Source organism: Pteropus medius, unplaced genomic scaffold (assembly GCF_902729225.1).
Source record: "Pteropus medius unplaced genomic scaffold, Ma_sr-lr_union100, whole genome shotgun sequence".
Classification (NCBI taxonomy): Eukaryota; Metazoa; Chordata; class Mammalia; order Chiroptera; family Pteropodidae; genus Pteropus; species Pteropus medius.
Genome location: NW_024349800.1, coordinates 42,356,928 through 42,375,046, shown reverse-complemented (window position 1 = coordinate 42,375,046; position 18,119 = coordinate 42,356,928). Strand labels below are relative to the sequence as shown.

The 18,119-nt window shown below is 41.7% G+C and overlaps 1 protein-coding gene and 1 long non-coding RNA gene across 4 annotated transcripts in view; one reads left to right on the top strand and one right to left on the bottom strand.

Annotated features, from left to right (window-relative positions):
- Positions 1–679: 679 nt before the first annotated feature.
- The window catches only part of LOC120621772 (uncharacterized), a 72,057-nt gene continuing 54,617 nt past the window's right edge, over positions 680–18,119 (top strand). For all 3 annotated transcript variants that reach the window (XR_005658296.1, XR_005658295.1, XR_005658294.1), the window contains exons 1-2: positions 680–1,247; positions 11,002–11,123. This is a non-coding gene — a long non-coding RNA (uncharacterized LOC120621772). The remainder of the gene's footprint in view (positions 1,248–11,001; positions 11,124–18,119) is intronic.
- LOC120621771 (translation machinery-associated protein 7) lies at positions 13,779–14,362 on the bottom strand. The gene has a single exon (XM_039887396.1). The coding sequence runs from the start codon at positions 14,174–14,176 to the stop codon at positions 13,934–13,936; it is 243 nt and encodes an 80-aa protein (XP_039743330.1). The 5' UTR covers positions 14,177–14,362; the 3' UTR covers positions 13,779–13,933.

Genomic DNA, 18,119 nt, shown 5'->3' with positions numbered 1-18,119 from the left:
GTGCGAGCAGGACTGAGCGCGCCGCCGCGGGACTCGGAGACTGAACCTGCGGAGGGCGGGGCCGCAGCAGTGGGGCGGGCCGGGGCGGGGCGGAGGGCGCGGGCGGCGCGGCAGACCCACCCCGCAACGGTACCTGTGCCGCGCCCCGGGGCTGGCGGACGGGCGGGGGGTCACCGACGGCAGGGCCTGCGGGCCCACGGAGGACAATGGGCCCCTGTTGTTACCGCCCCAGCGCCACTTTTAGGGATGTGGCTTTCCTCGGAGAAGCTGCGTTCAGCTTCCCTCCGCACAAAGAAAGGTCACGGGGATGCTCGGTTCAAAGAGGGACCCCGGGGTGCTGGCGCCCGGGTACCCAAGGACAAAGGGACTCCACCCGCATCCCTGACACTCACGCTAAACCTCGTGCGCCCACCTCTCCTCGTCCCAACAAGCCAACCTAGCCCGGCGAGGCACCGCGGGCGACTCTCGGAGAAGCAAGGCCACCAGACCGCGCCGCCCCTGCGGGGCCGCGGTCCCCGGCTACTATGATCCCGGGCTTGGGGGGAGGGTCGTGTTCTGTCAGTTTCCAGCTCGCTCCCCTTGGAGCTGTCACCAAAACCCGGAGAATGGATTTGGCACACTGGAGACGCCCAGGGCTGCCGGCTGAGCGAGCGGGCACACGAACAGCCGACGCTGCAGGTTTTTCCAGTCCATGGGGAGGTGTTTTCTTTCCCGCGGGTCCCTAAAAGGGACTTGACTAAAGCTGGGGCAAACAGGTGGAGGCTGCGCCCGACACGCTACGAGGCGCAAGTAGCGCAGCTGCCTGCGGGGAACGTAAAATTCCGTCCTTGGCGACACCTGTGCCCGCCGGTCATTCAGATGACCGCGGCTGCACGCCCCGCCCCTCCGCCCGGAGGCTGCGCCAGGACCTGGTTAATTAATTTTCTTAATCCGTCTCCGTCTCCTCCTCCTGGAGTCTTTGGCCTGGGGTTTGAGTAGGCGACAGGAAAGGGCGGTGTTTTCCGGCTGTGAGGTCCCAGCCCGAACTACCGGCCTGGGGAGGAGGATGGAACCCAGCGGAGTCGGGCGCTCCCGGTCAGGCGTCTCAGGTTGGATGGAAATTTAGGCATAAAGCAGAGACCCTCCAGGGAACCTTGGCTTTCCAGAGAGGGCTCAGCTTTAGGTTATCTCTGCAATTCCCTTGGGTCTGTCTGAAACCTTAGAGGATGCACGTTTAGCCGACGTCGTAAACCACGGCTGACGTTAAGGTAAAGTGAAAAGGAAACGGACACAACTGCTCTGGAAAGCAAAATACTTGGGTGGAGTGTTAAAAGCCTCAAAGAAAATAATAGTTGGCAGGTCAAATGGCCATGAGGTTGGAAGTCACACACAAAACTCAGCTGAAGTGATGTTAGAAATCTGACAAGCAAAACAATCCGTGAAGATAAGAGACAGGGCATTGTTTCTTCCCTGCGAATGGCAGTTGCTCCCAAGTTTCCTTTGGCAGAGACCTGGATTTTACTCCAGATTCCTGAGAGTTTTACTTGGGGTTCATATTTCAAAATATATGTTCTGTTTGGCACTAATGTATATATTTTATGTATGAATTTATTGAAAAAATATTAAATGTTACTGGCCTACTTAGATAAGCATATTTTTATAAATATTTATGCATACTTTTCATTGCACATGGTCTTTTCATGAGTGCACATAGTATGTATGTATATTAAATACCACATGAAAAATTCCTTTTGCACACACAAAAACATCCTTTACACACATGTCTTGTGTGTAGAATTGTTTTCATTTGCTCTTTTGTTAGCTGCTGTTAACACTTTATTTCCACATGACCAACCTTTTTACAGCTTGTGCAAGCATAGAGTGGCAGGTTGTTTGAGGTAGCAATTTTATTCCAAAACCCTATTTTCACTTTTCTGTACCATTCCTCGCTTTCTAGAGACTTTACTTATCTGCCCTTCCTTTATAAGGCTTCGCTTCTGCGCTCTAAACAATTTATCCAGAACCCGCTCCTTCAAGGGCCTGGTGGATTTGATTTATCCTGACTTCTCTGATGCTCTGTGTTATTTGTACTGAACATCTCAATGAGAGAAAACTCTTTCAAACAAATACATTTCCTGTACTATGATGGCTTTTAGGTTTGATGGATTTTGATTTTAGTATGGCAGAGAGAGAAGCTCTTTGCTTTAGGATGATTTTAGGGGTTCTGGGATTCTGCTCTGAATTACAGAAAGGCATAGCCTTGAAAAATTGGTGGTAACCTTAGAAGCCTAAGTGAGACTAAGAAAGTGGATATAGAGAAGATATTTTAATCAGATCTACTTTACACTAATATCTGAAGAGCAAGCATCTGTCATATCCAATGGTGGGCTATTTTTCTATTAGTCCTGACTGTGGGAGAAGAGCCAAGTGTTAGCAGTATCCGTGCTGTAAGACATTAAGTTGGTGAGAATTTGTTACCACCACAGAAAACTCATACTGCAATCTTACTTAATGGGTGGAGAGAACATACCAGTGTATGCAAGCAAGTGCTGATGAGAAATATTCTAGCCTCTTGCCACCAAGCGTGGTCCTGGGACCAGCAGTACCAAGCCTTGCTCCAAAGCCACTGAACTGGAATTTTCAATTTCATGAAATGTAAATGGCTCATGTGCACATCTGATATTTGAGAAGCACTGGTCAAGAGCAGTGGTTCTCAATCTTTTTAAAGCAAAGACTCATTTTAAAATCTCATGGGACTTATGAACACTCTTGTCAGGAAAATACACACAGAGAATTACACATAAACTCTTTCATATTCAATTTCAGGGTTCCCCTGAACACCAATCTGTCGATGTCGAGGAAGTCCTCTGTAAAAATCTTCGGTCGCAGAAGAGCTACTCAATGTCAGCCGGAGGAATTAGGGGAGGATTCTTACAGGAGGCAGAGCTTAAATGAAGCTTTGAAATATGTGAGAAATTGAATAGGGAGAGGAGTCAAGAAGGGCATTTCAGGTGGGAGAAATGCATAGGTAAATGGACCCAGGAGATAAAACAACAAATATCCATTTTTATGTAGAGTAAGGCAGCTGTAGTTTGATAACAGGCTTTCCTTGCAATTTGTCATCATCGTTTGAACATCCAAAAAAATGAAGCTGGACTGTGGACTCAGTGGTCCTTCCACTTCAGGGGCACCAGGAGCCCTAGAACATATGGTTTCATGTAAGACCTCATTTCCCATTAGTAGCTTTCCCTCTTACTCACTAAGCCCTGGGCACATGGCCTTCACGCTTTTCTAGGAATTCCAACAGTGCTTGAGGCACTCCATATGTCCCGCCTCTTCTTCCCCAGGTAACCAAAAGATTCCATGAAGGTCTTTATTCAAAAGAGACTTCAGAGAAGAGGCCATTTCTCTAAAACAGCAGCCCTTCCCACATTCCCTTTCCCTGCTTAAAGCAAGAAGAATTTCTTCATTACCTGACATTATATGTATTTATAGATTCATTTGTGGTCCGTTTTCTCTAAACTGTGGACTTGGTGAACTATCGTATCTTCCATACCTAAAATGAGGCCTGGCACATAGTAGGTATCGATAAATATTTATTGAATAAATGACTCCTTGACTACAATTATCAATGAATGTAAGAGTTGTGTTCACAAACTCCATAGCTCCAGAAATAATATATGCAACATTCCTGAAATATACCACACGTGTGCTGAGACTGAATTTTCAACCACTTTTTTTTCTAGTCTAGCAAACAAGAAAAACTAAACACATGGAACATTTTAGTTCTAAAATTTAAACATTTTAAAATAAAACTTACAAAAAAATGTCTTTATAGTCCATGTATAATGCATAACTATTTCTCTGCTGTCGAAGCTGAAACATACCCATGTGTACTCAGCTGGGGTTTTCCTCCAAAATGCCACATTCAGACTGAATTTGTGTGCGCATGTTCTCGATTATCCCCCTAAGTTAGATTTAAGGAGAAATGGAAGGTTAGAACAGTTTGAATGAGTATGTCCTTGAAGCTGGAGGATTCCCCTCCTTGCTACCCAATTAGAATGTCATCACTCCAGGAAATAAAGTTAACCCTCTGCTAATGAATTTGGTTGAACAATTGCCAAAAGCTAAGGAATTTTCTAAGCAGTGACTTCCTTATAAATAAAGAACTTCAGATCACATCTTACTTTGGAGATTTCAGTTCTGCCTTATCAAAGGCAGCAGGAAACAGTATATATGAAACTATGTGCACATGTAGAAGGAGTCCTAGCATGTAGTTCTGAGCAAGTTAGCCAGTCACTCACAGTAACCACCAAATCTTTGGGCTCTTTTGGCATTTAAATTAGCTTTTGAACACAGGCAGCACCAATTTTATTTGCGGATAAGACCTTCAAATATAGATGCATACTTGATCCTGACTGTGGACTGGAAACAAATGACTATTAAATAACATTACTTTATATAGCCTCCATGTTTTAAATTACCCTTTAACATTCATCTTATTTCTTGTTTGTCTTTTGTTGTTTGTCCGTGTTTGGTAGATAAGGCCCTTTTGAGTGATTTACTCTTCGCCTCTTTCCAGAAGGGATTTGCGGCAACTTAAAATGCTTCCGTGTATAATGAGTCATTCCTATTATATTCTTGTCATGTGCTCATTCTCTAGATACCTGTATGTCTCCCTCTTTAGCTTTTTTCAGGCCTCTGCTTAAATGTTAGCTCCCCGGAGGCCTTGCAGACGACCTATATAAAATATCACCCATGGCCCTTTTTATCTTTTTATCTCCTTTATTCTTCATAACAATTATCACCCAACATATTGTATATTTATTTCTTTATTATCTCCTCCACCCCATTCTACTGGAGCATAAGCTCTATGAGGGCAGAAACTGCCTTATTTTATTCACTGCTACATCCTACTACATCAGTGCTTAGCACATAGTAAGGACTTAATAAATACTTGTTTAATGAATGAATGAATGAATCCTCAGTGCTTAGAATAGATACCTGGCACATGATATATATTTGCTGAATACTACAGTCCTTTAATGAATGAACTAGAGAAAGGTCTGTGATTCATTCAAGGGTCATGCAGATAATAATAACTTGGTTTGCATAGATTTTAGTCTCTACTAATTCCTTCTCTGAAGCCTCTTCATTTGTATACCTGGTAGCAAATCCAGACTGTTGAATTGTCAAAGTTTCCTTGTTCATCTAATTTAGTATCTGTCAAAACGAACATGTAGAGCTATGACAATTTTTTCACTTAATGTTCTGGGTTAGAGAGAAACAAGATCAAAAAAGAGGGGAAGACAGGGCTGCAATGATACTCCCATTTCTTTTGCTCCCTTACATTCATTCATGCACAAAGGAAGGACATGTACCCATATACCTTCCCCCAACACATGTACAAAACATACTCAAACCCTGCAGGTATATGTCTTCACTGTCTCTGCCTTTCTTTTCTTTTTTCCTTCCTTTATTTTTTTAATACCTACAGCACCTGGTATTCCTAGGTGGTCTCCCATCCATCTCTGCCTTTCTCGTGCCACCTTTATTGTGTTGTCTAGTGTCAGTAGTCCCTGTGCATGAAGGATAGACCATCTTTCCAGGAGTTTATTACAGGTCACTTAATTTGTGCTCACACAAAGAACGATGAAAGATGCAGTGGGGGACACCCAGGACTGTCATAGAGAACATTTCGTAAGGGTGTTTGAAAACCACATCTGACAATAGTCTCCTATGCTTAGGGTCCCAAGGTCACTGAAGCTCAGGGCCAGGATCTTTAGCTGCCCCTTGGCCTGCTGTTGGTCCAGACTCTCGAGCACATTTCTCCCACCAGGTGTGGTGGATACTCTGAAACCCATCTACTAGTTTTTGTTGTCAATTCTCTAGAAACTATGGTTGTGGTATTTTCCTCAAGAAGAATAATAGATGGGTATGTTTGTGGCCTTGAGAGTGGTTTGAGCTGCCTGACTACTGACTGAACAGGTTGAAGCAGGAGGGAAAGAGAGCTATTTCACACATTCAACACATATTTATCGAGTGCCCACTCTGTGCCAAGGAATTGGGCCAATAATGTTGGCACTCCTCTTGGGCTGACCTATATTTCTCTTCTCTTTCCAAACCTGCTTGACTGAATGTGGAAACTGCATTCTAAAGGCCTTCATCTTAACCCTCCAGAAACATCTAGGTGCCTCTGACTGACTGTAGTCTGGCCACTTGTCTGAGCAGGACATGTTATGTAAACAAGGCACTCAGATAATAGTCAACACGTGGTGACCCTAAGCTTTGCACCTTCACCCAGAAATGCTGTAAATACTGAATGCTGAGCTGCTTCTGAGGTAGTTGTCTCCTTTGCAGGCCTTTATTAAAATCTCTGTTCCTAGAGTGGTCTAAGACTTCCATTTTGGTTTGTAAAATCCCATCTTTAAATTGGTTTTCATTGTGGGTCTGTCTAGAAAGCAAAGATAAGAATTTTGCACATTCATTCTATTAAGTTGTACATCTTAGGACCTTCTGCACAAATCTGCTTGCTAGTGAATATGACCTAACATTCTTATTGTCATTCGAGGTATATTTATTGAACACCAGAGTGTAAGGCACTATGACAGCTACTCTAAAAGATGCAAAGGAGAATACACTTCCCACACTTATGCAGTTTAAAATTTGTAAAGATCATAAAAGAAGCGCACAAGTGTTATTACAAGACAGTATATGATAAATGTCATCAACTCCATGATGTTTTCCAAATGCCAAATGGGGACACATATTCTGATATGTTATCTGACAATGAGACAACATGTATCTAAATTGAGACCATCTGGATTATCTGCAGTGGATGGTCCAAAATAGTGATGTTTCATTATACATTAGTGGTTTTGAAGTTTTTCCCTTTTTAAATGGAACTGTAAGGAGCTGATGTCTGTTACAGGCACAAACACAGCTGTTCTGGCTGAGCTGTATTGGGGAGCCCTTTCCCTCTTAGCCCTCCACCCATTTACCACGGAGTTTCTTGAAACACCTTCCTGACTATCATAGGCTCCAAGAAACGTGTTGAAACCATGGCAAGATAATCAGTAAGTAGAGAGACTGCTTCTGGTTCGAGAGATGGGAATGGCCTGACAGAAGAGATGGCACTTAAAGTAGGCCTTATTATAGGTGATCATTGGACTTTTTATTGCATAGGGCTGGGGCATGTGGTGTGAATGCACCTACACTGGGCACAGATCTTCACGACCCAGTAAACAGCCTCCACGGAGGGTGCCAGTGAGGATCCAGCACTTGAAAATTCGATTCAATTAAAAACCATATTTGTTAATTTTTTTCTTTATTTTTTAGAGTAGTGTTAAGTTCACAACAAAATTTCACTTGAATTTATGGTGGTGAAGGATCTGAGGTTCATCTCCGGCCTTCTCTGACCTTCTCTTCTTCGCTCTTTCTCCTCCTTTCTCTCCCACTGTAAGGGACTTTTTGTCTTCCATATTTCAGCTCAGAGCCCTAGCTCCTCTGGATATTTGTCCATTGCCAGCAGCACTTACAATGGATTCTAACATTTATTTCTTTAGCAATCGACCCCAGAAGCACACACGCAGGACTGAAACAATGGGTGAACACTGCCATCCTCAGGGAATGCTGTGCCTTCTTCCAAGGAAGGCAGGTCTGGGAGGGAGGGTACACTCAGGAGCCATGGAACCAATGAACTAGAACCCTAGTCCTTTAGCATAGTGTTCTGGCTAATCAAAGTTTTATACCACCTGGTGTATAGTCAACATTGCTTGGGAGGTGGGCTGCCTACTCTGTGGTTTATGCTGTCATGAAATATTCATATATAAGGATTAGGATGGAGGAATGACCAAGTCTAAGACACCATTCTCTTCCTTAATTGCTTTATTTTCCCTTGTCAGGCCAATGACCTAGTTAGCTATGAAGGAAATGGGGGATTGTAAAAAACTCAAAGGTGGAAGTTATAACCAGATTTCATGTGAGGGTTTGTGCAGAAAATTCTATTCAATTAAAAACCATATTTGTTAATTTTTTTCTTTATTTTTTAGAGTAGTGTTAAGTTCATAACAAAATTTCATACCAGAAAGTACAGAAAGTGCAGAGAATTTTTACAAACACTCTGCCCCTACCCCTGCTATTCACATCCTGCCCCATGGGAACCCACTATCCCCCTGCCCTAATGAGCTGAAGGCCAGATAACAAACAAGAGACGCCCCTTCCCACCATGCCCCAGAGCCCACAGAAATTATTCAAACTGGCCAATCCTAAACCTGCTTACCCTGTCTTGCCTTTCCCAAGGAAACCATGGTATAGTCTCTTGCTCATGTTTTCCCCTTGCTTCTTCCTTAGAATGGGCCCTGGTGCATCTTCATGTGGTCCTATGTCATGTGCAGTGCCTCCTGTTTCCAGGGACCTATGACCGTAAAATCTTCTTTTGTGATAGTCTTTTCCATGTCTATATGTTGTACTACACTTGATTAACACAAATCCCAGATACTCTTAGAAAAAGGAGCTGTCAGGGTTTCTAGGATTGTCCCCTCTACCCAGATGACACCCCTCTCTTCCAGTTTTGAGCATGTTTTTCATTTTGGTTTAGAATCAATATTCTCCTCTGTTCTGAAGATTACTTTATGCATCTCTCTTTCTCTGTCTCTGTCTCTCCGTCTCTCTCATTTATGTTATATAAAGCATTAGGACACACATCTCTTTTATCTTTCTCTCTCTGTTTTTTGAGGAGGGAGAACATAGGAGCTAAAGTTAAATATAGGAAACAAATTGATAGTTTCTACACCCCATTTCTGATATGACCCCAAAAAGACACACCTCTTTTGTAGCCTGAGTTATTTAAGAACTATTCTCAATACCAGTGACTCAGATTTCTTGTTTAGTTTTTAAGTTTTACTCGCCATTGCTGACAAACTTAATATTTTTGAAAGTAGTCAAACAACGAGATACTATCATTCACCTATTAGAGTGGTTAAAATCCCCAAATCCTGACAATGCTATTTGTTGGCAAGGATGTGGAGCAACTAGAACTCTCATCGAATTGCTGGTGTGTATTCAAAATGGTAACATCAACTTTGGAAAATGGTTCGGCAGTTTCTTACAAAGTTAAACATAGTCTTACCATAGGACCTAGCGATCACACTCCTAAGTATTCACCTAACTGAGTTGAAAACTTATTTCCACACAAAAACCAGCATGAGAATATTTATAGCAGTTACATTGATAATTGCCAAAAACTAGGAGCAACTTTTAATCAGTGAATGGCTAAAGAAACCGTGGTACATTCATGTAGCAGAATGAGCTATCAAACCACACAAAGATATAGAGGAATCTTAAATGCACATTGCTAAATGAAAGAAGCCAGTCTTAAAAGGCTGCATACTATATAATTCTGCTTATATGACGTCTTGGAAAAGGCAAAACTCTTATAGAGATGGTAAATAGATTAATGATTGCCTGGGACTTGGGATGAGAGAAAAGTTGTCTAGCTAAATCTGTTTTTAACGGTGGTGAAACTATTCTTTAATGTGCTGTAAAAATGGTAGATCCACGATACCCTACACTTATCAAAACCCAGAAAACTTTATAGCACAAAGAGTGAGCCTTAATTATGCATATTTTAAAAATCCTTCAGGAGGTTGTAGGATTCCAGGATGGAGTGCAAAATATGACAAAAGAATCTAACTGTATTATAAATTCATGAACACTCTTATTGATAGGGGGAGAAAGGGTAGGAGAAAAGTGCTGACCTATGTAAATCTGGAAATAAATGGAGTCTATAAAATTAAAGGCAAAAGAAATTGTATATAAGTACTCTAGTTTATAAAATTATTTTCTACAAAATCATGGGCTAACAATTATGTAAGCATTCTACAGTACACCGGAATTGAGCAATGAAGTAATGTATGGCTGGTGAAGGATGGAAGCCATGTTTCTCATTGTAAGGAATAAGATGTAGACAAGCAAGGGGAAAAGGCTAGAATAATTCATGTGGTACTGGGTTAGAGTCAGAGACATGAGTATGAACCCATATTTAGCCTAATACAGGTACAGATAGTTTTTAGACGGAAATATTTATAGATACATGTGTACATACATGGGTTAATATGCACTCATGCGTATTCTTTCTCTGCCACCTGAGAAAACCTAGAAGCAACAGTGCCCCAGGAGCATCCAGCACACCCAGATGCTGGTCTCCAATACCAATCTCCAGTGAACGAACCAGAGCTACTTGGAGAAATATCTGATTCTAGGACTTGGGGAAGAAATATACAAGATGAGCCTGAACATCTTGTAATTCCAAAAAGTAAAGAAGCACTCAATGAAACCCCACAATGACTGAAGTATTTTCAGGGACACAAAAGCCAACTGAAAAGCTCTTGATGGTCAAAGCTAGAACAATTTGAGCAACAAAATAAAGTAGTATTGGGTTTTAACCCAAAGCATAAAATAAATATTCATGAATCTATACTGTTATAAATAAATGATTGAATAAATAAATAAATGGGGAACAATAGCAAATCTCCTTTGCAGAAGAATTCCAAATAACTTATGTAACTATTTTGCTGTCAAAGACATAGATTATAACTCCCCACTTCTTAATTGTGGGCTGCATAAAGTGATTTCCTTTCCAAGAATATAACAGGAAAAGGTAGGGGAAAAGTAACTTTATGATGGAGAATCTTGACAAACACTACTTCAGGTAGGTAATCAAGGTCAACATCAACATCATAAATCATGTTGATAGTATGCAGCCTTGATATGATGTGATGAGAGGGGCATTTTACCTCTGTGGTACTCCCTCCCTCACCCCCCAAACTCATAGCCATGTTCTGATCACAGGAAAAACATCGCACAATTCCTAATAGAGAGGTGTTCTACAAAATACTTCATCTGTACTCCTCAAAACTGCTAAGGTCATCAAAATCAAGGAAAGCCTTAGAATGTGTCGCAGTGAAGAAGAGCCTAAAAAGACATGACAACTAAATGTCGTGTGTTATGCTTTAATTTCAGCTATAGTCTATATTGCTATATAACTTCAATATACAAAATACTGCTGGCTTTGGAACACGGTCTGGAAATGGATGACTTGAGAGAATCCTGGTGAGCCTAAACTCGTAGGTATCAATAAATAGGTGAGTGGATATCTTGAAATGTTGACAAGAAACTCCTCTCACTTTAGCCCTATACTGGCAAGTGTATATCTGGCTGTCTTTGGAATCTTCTAGAAATTATATAGACTTTATTGTCCCCCCACCCCTAAAAAAATGGGCAGTGGGGATGTTCTGAAGTCTATTCTGATGGCCTCTGGTGGTCATAACTGCCTGGAGGACGTGCAGGATGACAGGGAAAGTAACCTCTCCACATAGTAAGTAGTTGAAGGATTTCTCTTGGTTTAAATACTAACCCTGGCACCACCTCTCTTCCCCTCTCCTTCACACAAATCTGTGTTTTCCATTCATTCAACACATGTTTAGAGAATGGTTAATATGTGTAAGATCAGTGCTAGAAAGTGTGAATAACACAAAGTTGAATTAGACATGAATCTTTCTAATCTTCCTTGGAGGAACTGATAGTCTAATTGAGGAGATAACGTTTGAACAAATAAGGAAACAAAGTAGAGGGTGATTATTGGAAAATAGTGTTACTAAGCAGATAGGAGAAATATTCCATTTTTTTTCCTCCTGCCCAGTAAAATCAATGAGATCACATGAGGCTATTTGCCTGTCAGTTATATTTCTGGTTTAAAATTATAAAAGTCCAGAGGGGGAGGGGAGAGGTAGATGGGTAAAGGGGGTCAAATATGTGGTGACAGAAAGAAATCTAACTATGGGAAGTGAACACACAGTGTAAATATATATGCCTTACTGTTAAAGTGTACAGCTGAAACATATTGGATTTTGTTAACCAATGTCACCATAAAAATTAATTAATTAATTAATTAATTAAAAAAAATTATGTCACACACACTAAATAAATAAAATAAAAAATAAAAGTATAAAAGGCTCCTTTTATACCTTTTCCCCAGATCCAGTTAGTCACCAAGTCAAATTGATTGGACCACTTTATGTGGCTTCTCATAGCCATCAGGATAAAATAGAAAGTACTTAGCTGACTAAAACAAACAGGCAAAAAATTCTCATGGACTGGACTTTGCCTACTTTCCCACTTCATCTTCTAAACCATCCTCAGGTTCCAAACTTATTGAGTTACTGGTGGTAATCAAAACTGCCATGGTCTTTCACCTCTCGGTGTGGCAAGTGCTGTCTTTTCTTTTTGGAATGTGCTTCTTTCTGCCCTCCATCTGACTATCACCTCATACCCTTCCAGCCTCACTTTCCCTGTAGGAAGTGAGGTTCTATCTCCTGGGCTACTATCCCTCCTCTGTGTTATTACAGCTCCTTGCTCATGGCTCCATTCCATTTCTTATCTCCTGGAATGTGCTCCCCCTTCACGCACTCTTACTCATCCTTCAAGACTCCCTTTTGGTAGCCCTCCTCCCTTTAGTCAGGGTTAATCTTCCCTCTATTTATTCCTTTATTAAAGTCCTGGGTAACATCTGACTTCCATTAGTTGCTGGCATGTTTTGTCTTTTTCACCTGACAGCTACCCATTTCAGAATAGGCAGCTTACCTCCATCTTTTACTTTAGCACAATGCCTGGCATGACACCTGTTAAGTTAATTACCCTTTCTGTGGTTACTTGGGCCTCTAGGCAACCAAACATCTCACGGCAGATGCAGAGGCTGCCCAGCTGGCTTCATTTCTGGTTATTCTAACAGGCAGACTGTGCCAGTCTTATATGTCTTGCTAAGCCACAAACAATCAGGAAATGAAACTTACATCATGTTTATTTCTCCTCTCTTGATACCTGTTCTGCAATCATGAGCAAACAGAAGGCATAAATTCAGACCAGACTCTGAAATGTAAAAGGGCTACTTGTCAACTGCACCATTGTTTTCTGCTGGAGTTAGCAGAGCAGGCTTGGCCTCACATTCCTGGGACATGAATAATATCAGTTGTGATTACACTTCAGTATCTCATCCATCACCAGCCTGTGAACATCGAATATCACCTAATTAGGAGATGTGAAAGTCCTGTTGCTGGAAATGAGCTCCTAGGAAGCGCAGGTCCACATGCCTCTCTGGAGATGAGGACTCACTGAGGCACACTCGCAGGTTTGGGTCCCATAGAGCTCAGCGGCAAACTCACCAGTCCAGTTCACATTCCTCACACAATCACCAGTAAGCCAGGATCAGACACCTTGAATTCCATCCCATATTACACTTCTCCGCAAATGCATTGCAAAGGAGATATATCAAGACTGATAAATCTGTTGTTGATGTCAAATGGATATTAAAGTATTAACTAAGTGGTTAACTCTGCCTAACACATTTTTGTTGTTGTTGTCATTTGTTTACTGGTTTTGACTGGCCTTAAATAGGAACTCTGAACTTGTTGGTAATTGGCTTCTCAGTTTTTAGACTTCTTCTAAGCTTGTTTGTCTTTTCCTACATAGCTCTTAAAATGTGCTTGATGGCTTCATTCTATCTTCCAAAGTGCAGAGAGCAGAGAACTAAGGATGTCTGCAGACTTCATTATGAAGGATGAGACAACATCCTTACTGTTCCTTTACATGAGAGAAAAAGTGCAGCCTCCTCTTTGTACAAAAGGCTACTGCACCTGAATCCCCGCTTGTCATGCGTGGACTTAAACTTGTTGCATTCATTATTCACCCTTTGTCCAGGCACTCATCTGACACTTTCTGAGTACCTGCTGTATTTTTTTAAAATTTTTTTTTACAAAAGTTTATTCTCACATGTACAACAGTCTCCAAAACAACTTCGTTCTAGCTATAGGTGGCAACAGATGTTACGGCAGGGAATCCGAATGTTAAAACCAGAATGGAATTAAGTATCGCCATTGCCCCAGGCACAAGGAAGGGCTCATTTTTTGCCAGATTTCTTAATTCCACCTGTGGCCAGGGGGCCCTTCCTCGTGGCCTTTGCTTTTAACTCCTCAAGTTTCTTCTGCTCCTCTTTCTGCTTCTGCTTGAACACCTTATCTTCCTCGTCCATCTCCTTGGCCTGCTTCTTGGGCTGTTTCAGGGGCTTCTTCTTGCCACCCTCGTGGCCGGACGTGGTGCCTGCCACCCCTTCCCCAGACCCTGCCACCCTGGCACCCAGCATTTACAGAGTAACTGATAGGAGCAAAGAGACCGGTGGCCACAAGGCAGTGAGAAGGATTCAGCTGCTCTGGGAGTGAGCACCTGGCCAAGCACCGAGTCCCAATGGACTGATTTAACTGATAATTGATTCTTAATGCTACTGGAAAGTTTGTGTGTGTGTGTGTGTGTGTGTGTGTGTGTGTGTGTGTGTGTGTGTGTGAAACCACCCTCTGCTCACTTAACGTACATTCCTGTAACCTGTACCTTGCCCTGATAATGTGTGCACTTCAGTGTCATGCTCCAAGGTTCTTTCGCTGCTGCATGGGGTTTCAGGGATGATCGCTGGAATTGATTTGTCTTAAATGGTGGTTAAGCCACCCTAGAGTATCACGATAGCCACCTATTTCCAAGTGTTCTCTGTCCTCATTTCATAGAATAAGGCTTCCCTTGGATTCCCATTCTAGGTTTCTAGTCTATCTTTCTGTAATTTTTAATGCTGTGTTCTCTTCCTAAGGGATAGCAACTGGCTTTGGTAAAGACTCCCCCACCCCACCCCCCCCCATGAAATACTGGGATGGTGAATACCACCCACTCCATTTTGTTCACTAGGCTCAGACCACGAGTGAGGATATCCTGCTACTTTTGCCTTCTAACCTGGTGTTTGCCTGTATTGTGTCCAAATATTTCTTAATTCCTTTCATTGCCCTACCCTACCTGCTTATTAGAATTTCTGTGCTCACCCTAGCCCCAACCTGCCTCAGCAACACCACCCCTGCTCATAACTTATCTTGCTGCCATGCCTTACTGAAGAATCATAAAATTTAATAGGGAGGATATTGTTGTTACTACTCTTGTTTTACTGTTAGGGAAACTGAGGCTTGGAAGAATTAAGTGACTTGGCCAGAGAAACGTCTAATACACAGCAGAGCCAGGCTACCTAGCCTCGGTCCCCTCTCTCTAAATAGTTGCTCTTTGCCCAAATCTGCGCTATTTATTCTAAAAATCTTAAGGGTGGTTTTGAAACATAGATGTGATTAAAAGGTGAAAATATACAAAAACAAATGTTTTATTGTCATTATCATCAGCAAGTAGGCTTCCTCCAGTCTGCAGTAATACGTATCTTCTGGGTCTATCCAGGTCTTTGAAACAGAAAAGCTTCGGCTTCTTACAAAAAGTGAAGCTTGCATGTGGGTGGGAAATGACTACAATGTTTACAGATGCCAGGTGTGAACTAGTCACGTTTCAAAGTTTATTTGTGGTTATTTAGAATGAAGGCCTCATTTTCCCAAACAGAGAATGTTATAAATGGTGATCGGATTCTTGGGTTATCCCAGGAAGGTTGTTTAATTAGGAATGCAGCTGTTGTACCTTCCTAGTTCATAAGGTAGCTGAAGTAAGGCATTTATTATGTCATTGCAACATAACCGTCAAAGCCCCGATCAATTAAATAATGTTTCTTTTGAGTCCATAGAACTGTCTCCCGACAAGGGTGGTGATGTTGTCACTGTTGGCTCTAGAGTGCATAGGGGTGGTTGGGAAATTTCCCGAATTTTAATAGCTCAGAGAGCTGGTGTGCCAGATGAGAAGTGAGAAGGTATTCTAAGAGAGCATTTAGGTGGCTTGCAGAAAATGTGCAGATGTGGAGCAGAAAAGGGGCCAGGAAAAGAGAAATTCCAGGAACAGCAAAATAAAGGTGTGAGCAGAAGAGTTGGAAAAAATCAGTTATCTAAGGATGAGAAATAAAATCTGACAAGAAAAGGGGAGCTAATAAAGAGACTTTGAGAATGTAGATTTAGAAGGTTAGGGATTTATAATATGAGAGAAAAAACGATTTTTTTTTTTAACTAATTCACTTAAAAAAATTTTTAATTATTTAATGTCACCACATATTTGACCCCTTTTACCCCATCTACATCCCTCCTCCTCCCTCCCCGCCACCTTCTGGTAGAAGATGATTTTGGCAGAAGATAATTTTGAATGGCTTTGGATAGAGCAAGCTCAGCTTTAGAGAAACGTATTAAAGAAAAAGCTATATGAATAAAGCTCATGTAACTTAACCCTAACTAAGTGCAACAAATAGGCTGCCAGGTCAGCCATGGATTCCTACTGGTGGGGGACAGGGTAAAGCCCAGGGGGAACATGAGGTCTGAGGACTGACGGGAAAGGGCCCTGCTGGAAAGTGAAATCCAGTAAAATAGGGAAAAAGCAATTGCAGAAAATGGCTTGGGTGGAATGTGCACCTCTCTGTTAGTCTTTGCTCTATTTCCAATACTAGAATGGGAGGAAATCTTGACTAGAATAGGATTCGGTCCAAGATAAAGAAAGCAAGATAAAGAGTAGCAATTAACTTGACTGCACTGTTATCCTCAAGGATGCCAAAATGGGCTTCTCTGTGTGTTGGTTTGTTTGCAAAAACCTGGACAAGGCCTGGAAACAAAAGAATGGGAAAGGGAGATTGATTATCTCTTTGTCCATAAGGTAAAAATGCTATCTCCTTTGTGACCTGGGGGGCAAGCTCTGCAGATCATGTTGCCTTTAGGGAAATGTTTCTCTTCTTTAAAAGGGATTTTGACTGTACTTGTTCTGGGAGGGATGGGTGTGTATATTGTTTGACTGAAGGTCCAAACTGTTGTTCCAGATTGAACAACTCAGTCTTTGGAGGGAGAGACTGCTGTGGCCTCTTATGTCTCATGGATTGCCCTGACTGGAGGTAGAGGATGGTACTTTAGGATAAGACCAACTCCCTTAAGTGGAGGGATAACGTTTCCTGGAGAAATGCAAAGATTTACGTGAGGGATGGAAGAATGTTCTTTTCTGTTTCTGAGGAAGAACAGGGCAGAAAGGCTAGGAACCAGCAGACTCAATGAGAGGATCTATGTGAAGAATTTAATTTGTTCTTTAATTTTTTTCATAGACCCTGGGAACAGTGATGGTTAGGGTCATTTTTAATATTAAAAATTATAACTTTTCTTGTCCCTAAATCCTCAGTCTAGTCCGCATCCTTATGTTGTTGATAGAATGGGGTGAAATAAGAGGTGCGATAGTAGAAGGGAATGTTACCTTCTGCTGAAGTCACTGTGATAGCATCAGAATTATAGGGAAGGAACCGTGCCTCTGAGATAGATCTAAGTGGAGAACTAACACTGAGTAGCCAGAGGCTGAAAGTAGAGCTAACAGAGGCAAACCAAGTGCTGGACCTCTTCAAGGACAGATAAGAATTGGAGTGAACTCTAATGAGGAAAGTGCCCACTGAGATTACACAAAATGGAAGCTTTTCCATCTACTCTTCCATTAAAATGTTGGAAGAGCAGATTTCTCAGGATCCTAGGTAGCTTAATGTACGTGGCTGTGGCTTCCTCGGAAATGCTATACAAGTATTCTAGAAAGGCTGAAGATGAATGGAGAAGGTGGGAACCAGAGGGATTCATCAGAGGAACCCTAACAGAAGCCAGTGGGGAAGTCAAGTCAGGAAATCTTTCTACCTCATCAGTCACTATGGCAAGGTGGAAAAAAAAATGCATCTATAAAGATGTAGGATTTTGGCAAGACTAGAAATTGCCATTTTCATTCGCCATCTACGAATATTATTTATTGTGTGTTGCTTTCTATTAATTAAACTTGTATTTAAATAATCTTGTGGTGAGAGAGTTGGCAAGGGAAACACCAGTTCTTTAGTTCATTACAGGGCTGTTGGCAGAATATTCCAGGAATAATAGTATTCTATGAAAATTATTAACTAGAGAACTTGTGAAAGGATTTGCTGTGGTGGGTGTATCCAGATGAGGAATTTTTCAGTAGCTGTGAAGTTCTCAAGAGATGGGATAGCTGAAGAAGTAAGAGTTAATGGTTTTGGCTGTGGGAAGAGGACACGGAGCCTGAGATAGTGTTGTCACTGCAAAATTAGAAGAAGGTTTTGGCAATGCTTCCAACCATATCATATAATTAGGCAGGAGGCTTGGTGGAAG

Bases quoted from the DNA above. Each gene is read 5' to 3' on its own strand.
- LOC120621771 (XM_039887396.1), bottom strand. From the start codon at position 14,176: ATGCTGGGTGCCAGGGTGGCAGGGTCTGGGGAAGGGGTGGCAGGCACC.